Source organism: Carcharodon carcharias, chromosome 17, assembly GCF_017639515.1.
Source record: "Carcharodon carcharias isolate sCarCar2 chromosome 17, sCarCar2.pri, whole genome shotgun sequence".
Lineage (NCBI taxonomy): Eukaryota > Metazoa > Chordata > Chondrichthyes > Lamniformes > Lamnidae > Carcharodon > Carcharodon carcharias.
In genome coordinates, this window is record NC_054483.1 from 116,713,624 (window position 1) to 116,734,275 (window position 20,652).

At 45.3% G+C, this 20,652-nt stretch overlaps 1 protein-coding gene across 1 annotated transcript in view; it reads left to right on the top strand.

Annotated features, from left to right (window-relative positions):
- The window catches only part of LOC121289704 (VPS10 domain-containing receptor SorCS1-like), a 409,049-nt gene that overhangs the window by 228,358 nt on the left and 160,039 nt on the right, over positions 1–20,652 (top strand). The window contains exons 20-23 of the mRNA XM_041209328.1: positions 3,570–3,716; positions 8,695–8,797; positions 12,459–12,547; positions 17,594–17,685. Coding sequence (XP_041065262.1) covers positions 3,570–3,716; positions 8,695–8,797; positions 12,459–12,547; positions 17,594–17,685 — 431 coding nt within the window. The remainder of the gene's footprint in view (positions 1–3,569; positions 3,717–8,694; positions 8,798–12,458; positions 12,548–17,593; positions 17,686–20,652) is intronic.

Genomic DNA, 20,652 nt, shown 5'->3' on the forward strand with positions numbered 1-20,652 from the left:
CTCCTGGAGATTTAAAACCAATTGCTTTTTGGACTGTGGACAGAGAAAGCAATTTCGAAATCTTCAATGGTTACTTAAACCGTATCGTCTGTATGGAGATCTCTTCAAAATCTTTAACTCCAGCCAGGTAGCTGTGTTGAAATATATTTGGGGATTCTGTTTGTGTGCAGTGGAGTGGGCCAATCCACATTAACCCTGTCCCTCCAAATCCCACAGTGCACTTCTTCCATCCGCAGGAGTGACTTACTTTAGTCTCTATGTACAGCATAGTGCAATGATTCACTTAGAGCCATGATTCCACATAAGGAACTGAAGGGAGGCTCCGAATCAAGGTCGAACATTCACCTGCCCATCTAGTTGCATCCCAAATTCCAGAGTCAACATATGATGAGTGTCCTGTCATGAGTGGTATTGTAGCCTTTGTAGTTTTACAATGTTTTTGATGCATTTAAGGAGCAGCTAGGTAAACACAGGGAGAGAGGAATAGCAGGTTATTTTCATAGGGTGAGTTGAAGAGGAATGGGAGGAGGCTCACCTGGTGCACAGAGACTGCATAGACCAGTTGGATTGTTTCTGTGCTATACATTCTATTTAGAATGCCTGAGACACCCAGAAATATGTCATTGAGGGACCTAAATCTTGTGCAAGGAACTTTCAGTAAAATTTGGGCCTACTCTGCCCAGATGTTTGGTTTACAAATGGCCAAGTGAAACTTGCCTTTACGTGGAGTCAGATTGATCGATCTGTGGTCACTAGCTTGACTTTTTTCTTTTCTATATTTGTGGGATGTGGGTGTCACTGACTACGTCAGCACTTATTGCCCATCCCTAAATTCCCTTGAGAACTGAGTAGCTTGCTAGGTCATTTCAGAGGGCATTTAAGAGCCGACCACATTGCTGTGGGTCAACATGTATGTTGACTGGATTAACTTCTCATTAACAAAGCAGGATGTGAACTGTCTCTCCAGACTCCCATGATAATGTGATACAGGCAAAAGAGGTAGAGAAGGTAGAAGAAGATAATTACACCAGTTCCACCTCTTTTAGTTACATCCAGTGATGTTTCAATGGAGGAAAGAAGACCAGTGACACAGCATAACTCAAATTCCAACCCCTCATCCTCACTCCAAAATAAAACAAAATAAAACAACCTCGCAAGAAGATCATTGAATGTGGAAAGAGCTCAAGGGGTTAAGTGTCCTACTCTGTTTCTGTGTTCCTACGAGATAAAGTGCAGTACCAGAGACAAAATGTAGCCAGCATTTTCCTGTTCTCTGGGTGAACCTATGTAATGTTTCATTAACAATTGGTTTGGCTTTTTCGCCTTATGGACATAAGGGACAGAATTTCGAGGCCGTTGGGTGGACTCGGAGGGCAGGCCCCGGAGGGGCCGGGAAAAGGCCCACGATTGGCCCCCACCTGCGATTTCACGCGGGCTGGCCAATAAGCAGCCAGCCAGCATGAAACGACTGGGGGCGGGAGGAGGGTGAGCGCTGAAGTCAGCGCGGGCACAGGGGAGCGTGCACTGAGGAGGAGAGCTGCCTCAGGGAGCTGAAGAATCTTAAACCCTCAAATAAAGATTTTAAAATCCTGGAAAAAAAGTTCCACACATAAGAGCCACTCGCCTCAACGTGTCGGTGATAAAAATTCTACCCAAACATTTTTATTCTTTTTTAAAAATTATATCGGAAACCTCATCCCACCCCTGGATGAGGACTCCTCAAAAACCCAAAGGCCGCCTGGCCGATTCACCCGCCCACCAGCCGTAAGGTCGGACAGGCGGCGAATAATAGTGGTTAGTTAATTGATTAATGGTCTTAATAGGTCTCTTAGTTGTTGGCGGGCTCGCTGCCAACTCTCGCGAGTGCCCACCGACCGAAATATCACACGAGTGCGCGATGCCACCGGGACCCTCGCCCGACATCATCGCACGCTATTTTATGTCCGATAGGGTCGGGCGCGCGCCCGCCTGTGGACCATAAAATTCTGCCCATGGAATCACAGGAGAATTGTTACTGCACAGAAGGAGACCATTTAGTTCATTGTGTCCACACCAACTCTCTGAATGAACAAAACAAAAACAGAATTACCTGGAAAAACTCAGCGGGTCTGGCAGCATCGGCGGAGAAGAAAAGAGTTGACGTTTCGAGTACTCATGACCCTTCAACAGGAGGACTCGAAACGTCAACTCTTTTCTTCTCCGCCGATGCTGCCAGACCTGCTGAGTTTTTCCAGGTAATTCTGTTTTTGTTTTGGATTTCCAGCGAACGCAGTTTTTTGTTTTTATCTCTGAATGAACAGTTCATCTAGTGCCATTCCCTCACCTTCTCCCCGTAACCCTGCACTCCCTTCCTTTTCAGATAATAATGCAACTTCTTCTTGAACGCCTTGACTGAACCTGTCTCCGCCACCATCTCAAGCAGTGCATTCCAGACCTTATCCACTCGCTGCGTGAAAAAGTTTCTCCTCATGTGTCCATTGCTTCCTTTGTCAATTATCTTAAATCTGTGCCCTCTTGTCCTCAATCCTTCCACCAATGGGAACAGTTTTTCCCATCCACTCTCTCCAGACCCCTCATGATTATGTATACCTCTATCAAATCTCCTCTCAACCTTCTGCTCTCCAAGGAGAACAGTCCCAACTTATCCAATCTGTCTACATAACTGAAGTACATAAAATGTTGTAGAGGATAAAGAACAACTGGTCCCTCCAGCCTGCCTCAAACACTATGAAGCCTTGGCCTTTACCCATGCAAAGCCATGTAGTTTCCTGGGAAACCTGGGAAAACCATAATATAAACCCAGGCCAATTAGGGCAAAAAAAAAATCTGGAAAATTACTCTCTGACCCATTTAGGCAATTGAACTACCCTAGGAGATCATGGCTGCTCTGAGTTATATTACAGGATACCTACCTCTCGTACAAAGTGATCTCCAGCCAGAGGCAGGTTTCGCACTCTCTTATACTGCAGTATAGACCGAATCAGTGTTCACCACTCATATGGCAACCTCCTCCACAGGTTCACACACCAGAGCTGAATACAATCTAATTTGTTACATCTTGAAAGAATGACATACTATCTCACCACGAGCAGCAGTGTGGGAGATTTGCCAGCACACTGGATCATTTATATTACTAACAAATCTCACATGTTCAATCTAATTAAAAGCAAATTTGGGACTCATTCCATGGAGTTTGTCACACAGAAAGTGAGAAAGATGTGGGATTGAACTTGCAGCTAAAGCAGTGAAAGTAAAAATCCTGGGATCATTTCAGAAACAGTTGAATACTGAAGTGAACGAATACATGTTCCTTCTAGATTGGCAAGCCAGATGGGCTGAATGGCCCTTCTCATTCCCAGGCATTTTGTGAAATAATTATAGTCCTAATCTTTTACAATTAATTGTTACAAACAGGTCACTGAAGAAGATTAGTTCAATTAAGGAAGGACTATCAAAGCTTCAAGAGATGAGTCAATGTCACGTATACCTTAAAAGTAAATATCTTGGATGTTTTTAAAAGCTAGTCCCCATTTCTTTGATGGTATTTCAATTGTAACCATTTTTCCTAGGTAGCAGGGATAAAGGGAATGTTCTTGGCTAACAAAAAGGTACAAAAACAGGTTAAGACCTTCATCACATATAACAAAGGACGAGACTGGAGACTACTGGAAGCTCCCAACACAGACTTGAGAGGCAATGACATTCACTGTCTTCTGGTAAGCTGCCATATCAAGCGTCTCACACAAATAGTTTTAGTGCGTCATTTTATTTAGGATCATTATTCTTTGAAAAGGCTTTTTTAAAAATTGATGTCTTGGACTAATTTAGACAAAGTAAGAAACTAATGATGCAAGGTTAAGTCATGATGATCAATATGGTCTTACAGCCAATCGGAGGCGAGTAAAATAAAAGAGCAGGTCAAAGTTAATTGCATGTTTATTGACATTTTGATTGCTCTTGTAACTTTTTTGAATAATAATTAGAAAAGCTTTATTCTCATCCCTCACTCAATATTAACCGACTATTTAGTGTAATGTTACTGATTTCACCCACCAACAGAAGCATTGAGGTGAGACTTCTAGTCTCAAAGCTGGAATTTAATTGTGTTAAATTATCTTTTCCTTGACCCTGAGTGGCAGGATGAATGATGCCTTTGAGATCGACAAGCATTCAGGCATACATTTGAGCTAGAGCAGGATACACTCTAGGTTAATCTGATACAATCTCCTAATAGCCTCCAGTGACTCTGAAACCAATAATTCTTTCTTAATTTCACTTCTACTGCTAAAGTTTGGCATGTTGATTTATTAATTATTTTTGTTGCCTTTTGAGGGAGATGAGTTGATTTCCTTTTGCAAAGCTTAAAGAGCATAGACCAAAGCCAGGACTTTGGTACACAGGGACAATGTGCTAGTCTAAATGTTTACAATTCAACAGTCAGTCATCCCATTACCTGGTGGCTTCAACATGTTTTGACTCATAATGTAGTTGATGGATGAACTGGGTACCAAGCAGAAATCTTTTAGATCCTCTTATTACCTGGGTAACTTCTCCAGACTAACAGGGCATTCTACCCATCCTTATTCATCACTGGATTATAATTTGACCCAGTAATCCTTTAGTTCAACCTCAGTATCCCTGCAATATACTCTATCTTTTGCTGCACTCCATTGGTCACATTAACCATTGAAATCTATCTCTGCTAGCAACGATAGAATCCAATCTATCCACCCCAGTAACTCATCAGTGCACTCCATGTATCCAGTCAAAGCTTCAAAAATTCAATCGTTCCCAATAACCATTCTTAATAGCCTAGCTAACACTTTAATGCACATACCCTAGCAAATGATTTGTACACTGACTAAACCTGTATTTTTTCATTACATTGCCTTTCCCAATAACTCTTTAATAATGCCCTACATCCTCCAGTAGCCCCTGTTCAACAATGCTCTGTTTTATTCAGACTTCTTCAATCTGAAAAGGCAAGGCTACAACTAGAAATTTCGGTTCATTCACCACCAACCCCCACCCCCAGCTGCGCTGTCCAATTCAATCTCTCCAATATGTCCCATTCACTCTCCCCGTGATGTCCCATTCACTCTCTCCCTGTGATGTCCCATTCTCTCTCCCCGTGATGTCCCATTCACTCTCCCCACAATGTCCCATTCTCTCTCTCTCCACAATGTCCCATTCTCTCTCTCCCCACAATGTCCCATTCAATCTCTCCAATATGTCCCATTCACTCTCCCCACAATGTCCCATTCACTCTCCCCACGATGTCCCATTCACTCTCTCCCTGCGCTGTCCCATTCACTCTCCCCATGATGTCCCATTCTCTCTCTCCCTGCGCTGTCCCATTCACTCTCCCCGTGATGTCCCATTCTCTCTCCCTGTGATGTCCCATTCACTCTCCCCATGATGTCCCATTCACTCTCTCCCCACGATGTCCCATTCTCTCTCTCCCTGCGCTGTCCCATTCACTCTCCCCGTGATGTCCCATTCTCTCTCCCTGTGATGTCCCATTCACTCTCCCCATGATGTCCCATTCACTCTCTCCCTGCGCTGTCCCATTCTCTCTCTCCACAATGTCCCATTCAATCTCTCCAAAATGTCCCATTCACTCTCTCCAAAATGTCCCATTCACTCTCCCCGTGATGTCCCATTCTCTCTCCCTGTGATGTCCCATTCACTCTCCCCATGATGTCCCATTCACTCTCCCCGTGATGTCCCATTCTCTCTCCCCGTGATGTCCCATTCTCTCTCTCCCCATGATGTCCCATTCTCTCTCTCCCCACAATGTCCCATTCTCACTCTCCCCGTGATGTCCCATTCTCTCTCCCCGTGATGTCCCATTCTCTCTCTCCCCATGATGTCCCATTCTCTCTCCCCACAATGTCCCATTCTCTCTCCCCACAATGTCCCATTCTCTCTCCCCGTGTTGTCCCATTCACTCTCCCCATGATGTCCCATTCACTCTCCCCACAATGTCCCATTCTCTCTCTCCCCATGATGTCCCATTCTGTCTCTCCACAATGTCTCATTCTCTCTCCCCACAATGTCCCATTCTCTCTCCCCACAATGTCCCATTCACTCTCCCCACAATGTCCCATTCTCTCTCTCCCTGTGATATCCCATTCTCTCTCTCCCCACAATGTCCCATTCACTCTCCCCACGATGTCCCATTCACTCTCCCCACAATGTCCCATTCTCTCTCTCCCCACAATGTCCCATTCACTCTCCCTGTGATGTCCCATTCACTCTCTCCACAATGTCCCATTCTCTCTCTCCACAATGTCCCATTCTCTCTCCCTGCGCTGTCTCATTCTCTCTCCCCACAATGTCCCATTCTCTCTCCCCACAATGTCCCATTCTCTCTCTCCCCACAATGTCCCATTCTCTCTCTCCACACAATGTCCCATTCACTCTCCCCACAATGTCCCATTCACTCTCCCCACAATGTCCCATTCTCTCTCCCCACAATGTCCCATTCTCTCTCCCCGTGATGTCCCATTCACTCTCCCCGTGATGTCCCATTCTCTCTCTCCCTGTGATGTCCCATTCTCTCTCTCCCTGTGATGTCCCATTCACTCTCCCCGTGATGTCCCATTCTCTCTCCCTGTGATGTCCCATTCACTCTCCCCGTGTTGTCCCATTCACTCTCCCCACAATGTCCCATTCACTCTCTCCACAATGTCCCATTCTCTCTCTCCCCACAATGTCCCATTCTCTCTCCCCATGATGTCCCATTCACTCTCCCCGTGTTGTCCCATTCACTCTCCCCACAATGTCCCATTCACTCTCCCCACAATGTCCCATTCACTCTCCCCACAATGTCCCATTCACTCTCCCCACAATGTCCCATTCACTCTCTCCATGATGTCCCATTCAATCTCCCCACAATGTCCCATTCTCTCTCTTGCCATGATGTCCCATTAACTCTCTCCATGATGTCCCATTCTCTCTCCCCATGATGTCCCATTCACTCTCTCCACAATGTCCCATTCTCTCTCCCCATGATGTCCCATTCTCTCTCCCATTCTCCCCCCATGATGTCCCATTTACTCCAATCACTATGTCCCATTCAGCCACCGGGATCTCTCATTTCCCCTTGCTATGTCCTTTTCAGCCCCAGCAATGTCCAACTCACCGTCGCCCCCTTGCATTGACCGTCTGCCACACCCCACCTTCCCCCAGCTCTGTAGCTGCTTTCCCGCCCAATAGACAGCCTCTCAATCTGTCCAGTAGTCAGGTGGAAGACCCGTTGAAGACATTTATATCAGGCCTTGTTGTTACATTCACTGGGACTAGTGGGAAACGGATTCCTATCTGCAATTCCCTCCCACCCACTCTTCTCTCTTTTCACAGGTCACAGTTGTAAACAGGTCCTGTGTGTTAACAGACTATTTTAATAGGCAACTTCACTCAGCCAGATATAAATTGGGAATGTGCATGCAATTTAGAAATATGTATTATTCTTTACTGACTATTTACTTTCAATCTGCCCACAACAAAAACAAATGCAAGATTGGAAGTTGTCTTTGATAGCTCTCAGGGACTTACCCTATTTGAGAGCATTGACCAGCTGCCATCTTGAAAATGGCTGTGCCAAAAATAATTAATGCAAATTTCTGGGGAACTGTATTAACCACCGCCACCCCCGCCCCCCCCCCAAAAAAAGCAAGTTACAGCATCGATTCATTGGGATAGTTTCAGGTTCTTGTTTAATAATAGAGCAGAAAGTGTTGAATGTAACTTGATCAGAGTTCATTGCTGTGCTGCGTGCAAAAAAAACCCTGGTTACTATAACAACAGTGACTACTTTCAAAAGTAAGGCAATGGCTGTGAAGCACTTTAAGATGTCTGAGGACATGAAAGACCCTGTATGAAGGCAAGTTCCTTTTTTTTTCCCAGTAACGACTATTTAATTATAAAACTTACATTTTTTAAGTACGTATTTCAGGCAATGTTGTCTTCAGTTGACATCAGAGAGACACAGTCACTTCCTAATTCAGTGCTAGGGGATCTTCTGTGATGGGCTATCCTGGTGAGTCTTACTCTGCCTCTTCTCCAAAGGGAATTTCAAAGATGGAGGTCAAAGGGCTGACAAGAGCAGAATGTTGTCACTGTAACATGCAAATTGTGGAAAATATCCTCACTTTTTTCTCTCATCTGCATGGAATAATAACAAAAGTTCTGTATGTAAAATGGGCTTTGACTGTGAGGGCAATGATGCCATTGTTTTCGAAGCGATTATACCATCATCTCATTCTAAGTCCCAGAGGCTTGGTTTCCCTTTGAAAAATTCATCCGAAGTGAATGTTCAAAGCATGAACAATGTAGAACCACAATGAACCTCCACACTTCTTCCCACTACACTGGAGCCAAATCACGAAGGAATCAAGCGCACCATTAAACACATCATCTTTACAACTTGGTCAGATTAATTTTTAATGTGTAGTGCAAACAGAATACATTAGGGAGGATTGTGAGGTATGAGTCCTATCCCACTTGATATCAATCATATCCCATGGACCTTGCTATCGTGGATACTCTATCCCCTCTTCAGACACACTGTGAAAATTCTGGTTTCTCACCTTTTAAAAGCTCCAGATTCTTTCTGTAACATGGTAAATGCTTGTGTCTGAAGTTACTTTGAAGTTTGGTTTAAAGCAACTCTTCCTTTTTTGTTTGCAGCCATATTGCTCACTGAATCTACACTTGAATGTGGCACAGAATCCCTATACTTCCGGAAATATAGGCAGCAAGGACTCAGCACCTGGCATTATCGTGGCTTCAGGTACTGAATGCATTCAAAGATTGCTAAGCATCAGAGATTTTTTTTGTTTATGTGCCCTTTAAGACACAAGTCCATTGCTTCCTTCTGGTTGTTGAGGCATAAAGCAGGACAAGAGGAATTAGTGCTGGAAAACAAAACATATTTGTGCCTTATATAAACATCTGCGCTCCCAGGGCAGCCTGGAGTGCGATAAAGGCAGTTTTGCCCCTGCCCAATCAAAATGCTTTCCTCCCCCCTTCCACTGTGGTGACTGTTGTTTGGGAAGAGTTCTTTGAAGGTTTGGCAGGCATGGTACCTCACTTGACTAATCATCCATTACCTTGATAGCAAGCTATGGACCAACACAGTGGACTCTGAATTCATCTTCACCCATTTGCCAAAACTCGCCATCTCCTCAAGTGGAATTCAGTGGATTGTGTTGAGGACTAAGAATACCAGCCGTTTTTCTTTTCACTCCCCTAGCCTCCGGGTGCTCAGCTGAATTGTAGGATCCCTACCGCACCCTAGCTGGGATCTGCTAACTTAGTTCGGTCAGCCCAAAAACAAAATCAACCTTCCTTGGCCTTGCACAGTTCAGGAATGTACCAACGTGGCATTCGGAAACTCAAACATTGAGCTTCATTGAAACTCAACACCCCCGTTTACAGTTCAGCCGTCCTTGAGATGCTAATTGGTATTTTTGAAAGTTGGTTGCTCTCCACACCATCTTCCCCTTGAGATATGAGCTGAAAAAGGCTTATTGAGAGGCAGGTGACCTACTCTGCAAGTGCATCCCCAATTTTCATTGCTCCACTGTTGGTAGTCGGGCCTTCAACTGCCTCGGCTTTAGGCTCTGGAATTCCTTCAGGGCTTCTCTCTCTCTCCTCCGGTAAGACACTCCTCCCTGGAGGTGATGGCGTAGTGGCATTGTCGCTGGATTAACAATCCTGATAACTCAGGGTAATGGTCTGGGGACCCTGGTTCAAATCCTGCTGTGGCAGATTGTGGAATTTGAATTCAATAAAAATCTGGAAATAAAAGTCTAATAATGACCACGAAACCATTGTTGTAAAAACCCATCTGGTTCACTAATATCCTTTAGGGAAGGAAATCTGCTGTCCTGACCTATGTGTGACTCCAGATCTACAATAATGTGGTTGAATCTTTAATGCCCTCTGGACAAGGGCAATTCGGGACGGGCAATAAATGCTGGCCTAACCAGCAAAGCCCACATCCCATGAATGAATAATAAAAAAAAACCTGCTGCTTTGACCAAGCCTTTGGTCGCCTGTCCCAGTAGCCTCCTATGTGACAGATTTGTTCTGATAAAACTCTTATGAAGTGCATTGGGATGCTTTACTATGCTAAGGGTGCTATACAAATGCAGTTTGTTGTTGTTGCTGCTACACTTGAACCAACCAGGAGGTGCTGTACTAGAACAGCTTAAGGTGATTCACCTGCAGAGAAGTTTGCCCTGTCAAAGAATGCTTAGACTTTGATCAGGCTCCTCCTCACTTTAAATGGCCTGGAATTTGTTCAATGGGGCAAACACTGGAAATGAACCTGTTTTCTAATTTGGTTCACATATTTTTGGTTTTACTATTTCACGGTGGGGGGGGGGGCGCAGATAAAATGCCCTCTCAGTAACAAATATTATGAGTCCCAGACACATAAGAGGGGAGCGGTGGGCAGTAATTTTAATGACCAGCAGATTTGCGGAAGGAAACCCTTGATATCAGTTGGCTTCGTGCCCATCTGAGACACGGTGAGGCCAACCTTCACTGGCAGACCTCAGTGGCATTCCGCCAGTTCACTGGAATGGACAGGAAGTGGGTTATAAGGGAATTTCCCCTGTGGAAAAGTGTGTGGCCCTTGGATACCCGCTAGCGCTCAGGTGAGCGTAGTGGAAGGGACATCTATCTCACAGTAGCTAAGAGGGTAATTCTGGGGCAGGGGAGGCCCAGACGTTCCTTGCTCGGGCCTTCCCTGCTCCTGAAGAGACCGTCCAGGTAATTATTTTTGCACTTGCCCAATAAAAGTCCAAGCTGGCAAGTTTCAAATGAGAATAAAAAACAAAGAGTGCTGGAAATTCTCAGCAGGTCTAGAAGCATCTGTGGAGAGAGAAACAGAGTTAACATTTCAGGCCCGTGACCTTTCATCAGAACTGGATTTGCCATTGGGTGGAATCATCCCAGATTTGCACTAAGTGTGGTAGCGGTCGGGAAAAAGGGTGTTTTATTTGCCAGCGACAATGGCGGCTTTTCACACTGTGTCATCTCTTTCACGTCCCACTAATTCTGCGGCCACAGGAAACATGCCATCTCACTGGCAGGCGATCTCCAATTTGCCCGTCACACTGTTACCTCATCGCTTCCACATGTAGGGGCACCATAGTTAAATTGCAGCTACATGCACACTTCTCAATGCTTGCAGCCCAGGAGGGCACCGGTGGATACATGGCCCCGAAAGTTGCAGCCCCCTGATTCAGTGACGCATCCCTGGGACACCTTGTGGACAGCCATGGACGCCCACCGTGATGTCATCTACCCCGCCTCTGGCCGCAGGAGGCCCATCAGTCTCACCACTTTGGCTTGGGAGGAGGTGGCAGAGGTGGTCAGTGCCAATGCTGCACACAAGAGGTCAGCCATCCAGTGGAGAAAATGGATGAATGATCTCATCCGTGCCACCAGGGTAAGGACACCATCTCGTCACTCGAAACTCACGCACTCACAAGCCCATCACACATTCACTGGCATCTCACTCAAAGAACAAAGAACAAAGAAAAGTACAGCACAGGAACAGGCCCTTCTGCCCTCCAAGCCTGCGCCGATCACATTGCCCGTCAACTAAAACATTTCGCACTTCCAGGGTCCGTATCCCTCTATTCCCATCCTAGTCATGTTTTTGTCGAGCTGCCTCTTAAAAATCACTATCGTACCTGCTTCCACCACCTCCTCTGGCAGCGAGTTCCAGACACTCACTACCCGCTGCATAAACAACTTGCCCCGCGCATCTCCTCTATAGTTTTCTCCTCTCACCTTAAATCTATCTCACTGCCAGCTCAAGGGACATCACCACGCGCTTTCTCACACAAACCCTCCCATCGCCATCTGGCCTCATCTCCACTGGAAACTACCTCCTCAGCCCTCACCATCCTTGAGGCCACTTGCACAGATCAACATGTGCCCCCACTCAGAACCTGGGTTACCCTCCTTCCCCAGTACAGCCCTCACCCTGCAGCCTCTTTCCTTGCCTGAAGCTACATCCCCCCCATCCCCAAGCCGGCCATTGAAAAGCCACCCCTGCCTTAAGGCTGGTCTGGTAGGTAGAGACCTGCCCATGAGCCCCTCCAAAAGTGATGTGGCGCTGCCTGTGAAGTCTGAGGCTAATGATCGCAAGTGCTGCCATGACACCTGATGCCAACGAGATGGAAAATTCCAGCCATTATAGTGGAGTTTATAACACACATATCAAAAAAAGGACAGATGGATGACTCAGAGATGGGGAGGGAAATGGCTCTGGTGTACCTTGGGAGGTCCTGAGGGAGGTGAAAGGCACTATATAAATACAAGTCTTTCTTTCTTTCCTCAATGGTTTCTGGTGTTTAAAGCTTGTTGAATTATAACCTTGGGTTGTTATTGGTAATCATGGCTGACCCTTGGTGGCTCTGCTTGGTTTTCAGGCAACATCGGCTCTGAGCTAATAACAGACGAGGAGAGTCAGACTGGTGGCATGTTCATCTCATCAGATGGAGGGAACACCTGGAGACAGGTAATCGCAGTGAGGACGCATTGTGGAGGGACAGTTTCTATTCATAAATGTGACCTGACTCACTCGGCTAACACAGGCAGTATTTAACCGCAGAATATGGACTGGAGGGACCTGTTAGCAATTCCTAGTCTGTACTGAGCTGCTTGATCTCGGCTATGATTGGGCATTGGCAGTCACTGTCCACACAGCAAATTCACAAAAGCAGAAGTCATGAGATAAATAGCCAGTTAAGCTGCTTTGGTGGTGTTGGTTGTAAGAGCCGATGTTACCCAGGTCGCTGAGTGTACCTCCTCGTCATTTTATAGTGTCATAGGATCTTTTCGCATCCACCTGAACAGACAGGCTTGGATCACCTTTTTATCCAAAGATGGCATCTCTGACAATCCAGAGCTCCCTCTATACTGCAGTCAGCCTAAACTATGTGCTCAGCTCCAGAAGTAGGGCTCGAATCCTCAATCTCCTGATTCAGAAGCGCAAACAGAATCACAGGATTTTAACCGCATAGAAGAAGGCCATTCGTCCCATCATTTCTACACCGGCTCTGCAAATGAGCATTATGCCCTAGTGTCATTGCCCTGCCTTTCCCCCGTACCTCTGAACGTTACTTCTGTTCAAATAATAAAGGGCAATTAGGGATGGGCAATAAATGCTAGCCCAGCCCACATGTCATAAATTAATTTTTAAAAATCATCCAATGCCCTCTTGAATGCCTCAACTGAACCTGCCTCCCCCACATTGCCAGGCCATGTATTCCAGACCTGAACCACTTGTGCGAAGAAGTTTTTTTCTCATATCGCGTTTGCTTCTTTTGCAAATCATTTTAAATCTGTGCCCTCTCATTCTTGATCCTTTTACGAGCAGGAGCAGCTTCTCCCTATCTCCTCTATCCAGCCCCCCCATGATTTTGAACATCTCTATCAAATCTCCTCTTAGCCTTCTCCTCTCCAAGGAGAACAATCCCAACCCCTCCTTTCTACCTTCACAACTGAAGTTTCTCATTCCCTGGAATCATTCTCGTATAACCTCTTCTGCACTCTCTCCAATGTGTTCACATCTTCCTCTAATGTGACATTATCCCTCAGTGAAACTACTGCTGACTTATAGATCAATGGGCTGAAAAAAAGATTCGCCTCACACATTATCAGGAAGACAGTGTGCCTTTAAGTAAAATGAGCTTTGGCTGTTCCCTGTATGCGCAAGCCCACGGCATGAAGGCTATGTTCAATAATGGCTTATCATCACTAATCCTTCAATGTGATTCACAGAGTCTATAGGATAGACACAATGGTGTCATGATGGTGTAATTTCTGTTTATAAATGAGACTTATACGATCAACTGCAATATCTCATCTTGCAGTCAATTCAGCAAATTCTTACCAATATAAAAAAATTCACTTTCATGTTCAAAAGAATATTGAGTTCAATAAACCTCCTGGAAGTTTTCAGGTAAATAATTCGATAACAATTTTCTACACACTGACAGTGAGATAAAGCCAGATGACAGAAGAGTTACTTTAGAACATGCATCGTCGAAGAATATCTACAAATTAAAGAGGCAATATAATTTACAAATATCCAAAATGTTGATGCCCACAGCCCGTTCAATCCGAGCTGCAACTCAGAGTGACAGGCTACATCAAAGAGATTTTGACTGCACTTACCTCAGTACAAAAACATTCCTAGACCGAGCCCAGTTGAATGATTATTGGCTAAAAGTGGTCTGATAAGAACCGGAAAGTTCGAGGTTCATAAGAATACAAGAAATAAGAGCAGGAGTAGACCGTACAGCCCCTCAAGGCTGCTCCGCCAATTAATACGATCATGGCTGATCTTGAGCTTCAACTCCACTTTCCCACCTACTCCCCCCTACTCCCCTTGATTCCCGAAGAGACCAAAGATCTGTCTATCCCAACCTTAAATATATTCAATGATGGAGCATCCACAACCTTCTGGGGTACAGAACTCCAACGATTCACAACCCTTTTGGCGAAGAAATTTCTCCTAACCTCAGTCCTAAATAATTACCCCCTTACCCTGAGACTGTGCCCCTGTGTTCTAGATCTGCCGGCCAATGAAACGGCCTCTGTGTGTGCACCCTGTCAAACTCCTTCAGAATCTTGTGTGCTTCATTGAGATGACCTCTCATTCTTCTAAACTCCAGAGATTCTAATCGCTCAGTCTCTCATCACAGGACAGCCCTCTCATCCCAGGGACCAATCCAGTGAAACTTCACTGTACCGCCTCCAATGCAAGTAAGTCCTTCCTTAAACATGGAGATCAAAACTGATGCAGTATTCCAGGTGTGGCCTCACCAAAGCCCTGTACAATTTTAGCAAGACTTCTTTATTCTTATCCTCCAATCCCCTTGCAATAAAGGCCAACATGCCATTTGCCTGCCTAAATGCTTGCAGTACCTGTATGCTAACTTTCTGTTTGTACGAATACACTCAAGTCTCTCTGAACATCCAGATGTACAACTTCCATGCCTTTTAAAAAATATTGTGCTTTTCTAAACTTACAACCAAAGTGAATAACCTCAATTCCTCCACGAAATTTGTCTTGAATGTCACTGCTAAGCCAATGGTATCACATCGACTGTCTGTTGTATACCCCCGGACAATTTAGTTTCATTGACTTCCACTACTATCGCTAACAAATTTCTACTTCCTGGTCCAGGCTGAACCAGCTGATGTCAGCTGATACCCCAGGAGGAGTTTTAGAATTGGGTGTTCATATATATGGAGTCCCAGACTGCCCAGTGGTTCCTACTGGCAAGTGTATAATGTTGGGTAGAACAGGATGGGGTCCAGCTCCAGTACACCTTGCTGCCAAATACCACTCACTGCCTTGAAGTGGGCACAGAAACTGGCCACTTAAGCAAGAAAGCCACCCAGCACCTTTTGAACTTCAACGTCTTTGGGAAAAGGGGAGAGAGATTTGAGAATCACATGCTTATCACACATCTCCAGGCATCTTTCTGGCAAAGCAAGGGTGAATGTCAGGCTGCTGCGATGCTGCTTGTGGACCAGAGATAGTGGTGAGAGATGACTGTGCGGGCAGTAGATGCCAAGGCCGAGTGGGATCCAGCAGGGTTGCTGTCAAGGCAGGAGAAGCACAATTCCTCTTCTTGGCTCGACGTTGGGCTTAAAAAGTTTAAAGCCAAGTTTAAAGTCCAAAACGTACCTGTTATTTGGTGACCTCCTCTGACCCCAAGCCACTGTAAGACTGCCAAAAAAAAGAACTAGTTAGAGCTCATGTGGGGCAAATTGTTGTCCAATTTGGGAAAGGTGTCCTAAAGTAAGGCTCAGGCCTCTTATTGAAATATTCAAGAGCTCTATTGCCTGACGGATGCCACAAATACCTCAAAAGTGTCCATTGGAAGTATTTCCAACATAAATTGGACCTAGAGTACCTTATTGTCTGCACAGAGAACAGGCCACAATGAGGTGCACTTGTGTCATTAACATGCCAATTTACACCATTAATGTGATCTCATGGGAGAAACTGCATGAGAGAATACACTGCTCAATCCCTCCCTAACACCCAAAAGTAATTGAACAGAGAAATCCCCGGAACATGAACCTTCATTTTTTTTTTACCTTTGACTGGTTGCATTTCATCGCTAATATTCTCAGCCTAATACATCTGTGCAGGTTGAGGGAAGGCCAGTTTTGTGCGATTGTAGACTGGAGTGCTTTCTCTCCTGCCCAGCATCCCAGGGTTAAGCTCTGCCTCCATTAGCAGCCCTTGCATTCCATAGAGAATTGGGTCATCTGTGTCAATATTCATGCTTATTTATTGTGTCCATATAGCAACAATTCCTGCATTTCAGGGTAATTAATTGCATGAAACGCTTTGAGACATTTCAACGTGATGAGTAGTTGTCTAAATGGAAGTAATTTTAGATCCATCAAACCCACTTAAGCAAATATTCATCCAGTTCCTGACATTCCTTTTAATGTGCAATCATTCTTATTCTCAAGTGCATTGAAGAATTTTTTGGGAATGAGGAACTAAAAGTATTTGGGAAAAGAAAGTATTTGACACATTCAGAAGAAGGAAAAATGAGATTATCAGTCAAAAAATATCAACATCTAGAAATGCTGCATCTGTGCTCAGATGGAGTAACTAAATTGGTGTGATAAATGGCCTATACCTGTGCTCTAACACTTTATCATTCTGTATAAGAGCAAAGGCAGGTCTGTTTGCGAGGCTTCACTGACATAAATTAGGGCAGTATTTTTGTTTATGAACTACATCTGTCGCGTAGCCCATCAATTTCTGTGAAGTCGGGAACGCCGTGAAATATATCACTGTTTAACAGACAGGCATTGATGGATTTCGCGGTTTACTCAGGACTTCACAGGCTCTGCATAACAATCGCAGCCCATGACAAAAAAAATGCAACCCCAGCCATTACAGCAGTACTAATAAAGACAGAGTTTAGCTAGACTGTTAAGCGAGAAGGAAACTGTTCGCCAGAACTAGTAGGACTATTTCACTCTGGCGGAGCAGTATGCATAGCCTCTGCTTCCATTTGTGACACTTGGACCAGAAGCAGTTTTAGGCTGTGTGTGATGGGCCCCAAACACTTCATGGGCCTCGTGACAGTTGTGAATACTGCTCGTTGGACCCTTCAGGGGAAGGTTTCCTTTGTGCTGGGCGTGTAACAAAGGCAATCTTATTTTTAAATAAGAGATGATTTGGTTAGGTGTGGAGTCACAGAAGAGATCTTCCTCTATCAGCAGAAAACTGTGGCTTCTTTTCACTCCTTGCGTTGTAAAAGTTCATCGTAAAACTCCCCAGCTGACTATATTGAAGGGGTAAATTCCAAAAAATTGCTCTAACTCTGATCAGTTATGGAGATTTCCACTGAGTTTGTAAGAATGAGGTTTGATTGTGCAAGGGGAAAGTAGTTCCAGTGCAATTGTTAACGCTCTCAAGATATTTTCCCTACCCTTTAAAAACGATAGATTCTACGTAGTGTTCCTGTCTCCTGGTTTATCTGAATGGCAGTGATCTCTTTATGTTTCTCTTCAACCCTAGGTTTTCGAAGAGGAGCACAGCGTTCTGTTCCTGGATCAGGGTGGTGCCCTTGTGGCCATTAGACACACGCCCCAGCCTATCCGGCATCTCTGGTAATCGGTTCCACTTCTGACTCCTGATAGAACTGCCAAAGCTGCAATAAGAGGGTGGTGGTGGGGGGTGGGGTGGGGGGGGGTGGTGGGGTGGGGGGGGGGGAACTATTCCCTTTTTAGGCAAAATTCTGGGCTGCTTTTGCCTGTTTCATGACTGACTTGCAGGAAACCTGCATTAGTAGGCGAATTCCAGGCGTAATCTAAGCAGAGAAGGAATTAACAGGCCATCCTGACAGATTTCTTTGGCATTTTTATAACAAAAATGCCAGTTTCCTATCACCAGAGGCCCCATGCCTCCTCCCTGTCGAGGGGGTTGGAAATCCACTTGTGGTGGGAGGGCAGGCGGGAGTCTTCCTGGACCCTGTGCTCCTTTCCATTCCTCCCGCACAGCAGGACTCCTGCAGATGCATGCATCTTCTAATACCCCAGCCGCTCCTGTCGCTCCTACCAGACCCCCATTCTCGGTTCTCCCAGATCACGTACTTTTCCCTCATCTTTCCCACAGCTCATGATCCCTGTTCCCAATATACCCAAGCCCTAGGATACTCCTTTGCAACACTCCCAGCCCACATGGCCCATTACTACAAAATGCGCTTTTCCCAGTTCAATGACATGCTTACAATCTGGAATATCTTCTTGACCGTCCGCTTTTGTATTCATTGTGCTTTACTTGGCATCAAAGTCCTGTCGTTGTAAAACTGCATCAACAGTAATAAACACCACAAAATGTCTATGTTTAAAAATAAAACTTTGGAGAAAGTAATCTGAACAAAAATTATACTCGAAATGTTTTTCTCTCTTTTAAATGATTACATTATGGCCAGTAACATGGTGATGTTACCACAACACTAGGCTTTTTCCATTTAAGCTGCAATTTATATCTTCATCTGTGTTACTTGTGGAGTATTATTGTGTGACATGTTTAGAAACTTAGGGTGATAATGTCCTAAAAGATGAGAGCTGCCTATGCTGAGGGGTATACCAGGGAGATAGCTTCTCTCCAAAGCGTTTGCCTTCCTGTTTGGGGCCTGGTTGAAGGACACCTTCATGCTCCACAATCCCTAATGTACTTAGCGATTTGCAGGACTGCTTCTAAGATGGAAACTCTCGATCCAGGGAATGAGGAGACTGTCTTGGGGGTTAGTGATTGCAGGTGGGTGGCGTTGGCATTAGCTATAAAAAAAAAGAACGTGCATTGATATAGAGCCTTTCATGACCTCAAGGTATTCCAAAGTGCTCCACAACCAATGAAGTAGCTTGTTGAAGTGTAGCCACTGTTGCACAATTGGAAATGTGCAGCAGCCAATTTTGCACAACAGCAAGGCTTCACAAGCAGCAATGTGATGATGACCAAATAATCTGTTTGACTGAAGTTGGTTGAAGGATAAATGTTAACCAGGACATGGTGGGGAACTTGCCCACTCTTCTTCAAATTGGTGCCATGGGATCTTTTGTACTTGTTCGAGCAGAAGGGGCCTCAATTCAAAAGTAAAAAAGAAAGCCTTCCATTTATATAATGCCTTTCACGACCACTGGACATTTGAAGGTGCTTTACAGCCAATGAAGTACTATTGAAGTGCAGAAGCTGCTGTAACATCATGTTGTGTGGCACTACCACCGTGCTAACCGGGATAGATTTTGAACAGATCTAGCACTCAAGACTGGGCAACCATGAGGTGCTGTGGGCCATCAGCAGCAGCAGGATTATACTCAGCCACAACCTGTAACCTCATGGCCTGGCATATTTCATGCTCTACCATTACCACCAAGACAGTGGATCAACCCTGGTTCAATGAAGAGTGCAGGAGGGCATCCCAGGAGCAGCACCAGGCATACCTAAAAATGAGGTGTCAACCTGGTGAAGCTACAGCACAGGACTATTGGGTGACAAACACCATAAGCAGCAAGTGACAGACTGAGCTAAACAATTCCACACCAAAGGATCAGATCTAAACTCTGCAGTCCTGCCACTTCCAGTCGTGAATGGGGGTGGTCAATTAGACAACTCACTAGAGGAGCAGGGTCCACAAATATCCCCATCCTCAATGATGGGGGAGCCCAGCACATCAGAGCAAAAGATAAGGCTGAAACATTTGCTACAAGCTTCAGCCAGAAGTGCCGAGAGTATGAACCATCTCAACCTCCTCCAGAGGTCCCCAGCATCACAGATGCCCGTCTTCAGCCAATTCAATTCACTCCACGTGATATCAAGAAACAGCTGGGAAGACACTGGATAGTGCAAAGACTATGGCTCTGGCAACATTCCGGCAATAGTACTGAAGGCTTCTGCTCCAGAACTTGCTGTGCCCCTAGCCAAGCTGTTTCAATACAGCTACAACACTGGCATCTACCCGGGTATGTGGAAGATTGCCCAGGTATGTCCTGTACACAAAAAGCAGGACAAATCCAACCCAGCAATTACCGGCCCCATCAGTCTACTCTCGATCATCAGTAAAGTGAAGGAAGGGGTCATCAACAGTGCTATCAAGCAGCACTTGCTTAGCAATAACCTGCTCACTGATGCCCAGTTTGGATTCTGCCAGCTCCTGACCTCATTACAGTCTTCGTTCAAACATGGACAGAAGAGCTGAACTCCAGAGGTGAGGTGAGAGTGGCTGCCCTTGACATCAAGGCAGCACTTGACCAAGTATGGCATCAAGGAGCCCCAGCAAAACTGGAGTCAATGGGAATCAGGGGGAAAGCTCTCTATTGGTTGGAGTCATGCCTAGCACAAAGGAAGATGGTTGTGGTTGTTGGAGGTCAATCATCTTAAGCTCCAGGACATCACTGCAGGAGGTCCTCAGGGTAGTGTCCTCGGCCCAAGTATTTTCAGCTGCTTCATCAATGACCTTCCTTCCATTGTACACAAGTGGGGGTGTTCAAAGATGATTGCACAATGTTCACCATTCGTGACTCCTCAGATACTGAAACATTCCATTTCTAAATGCAGCAGGACCTGGACAATTT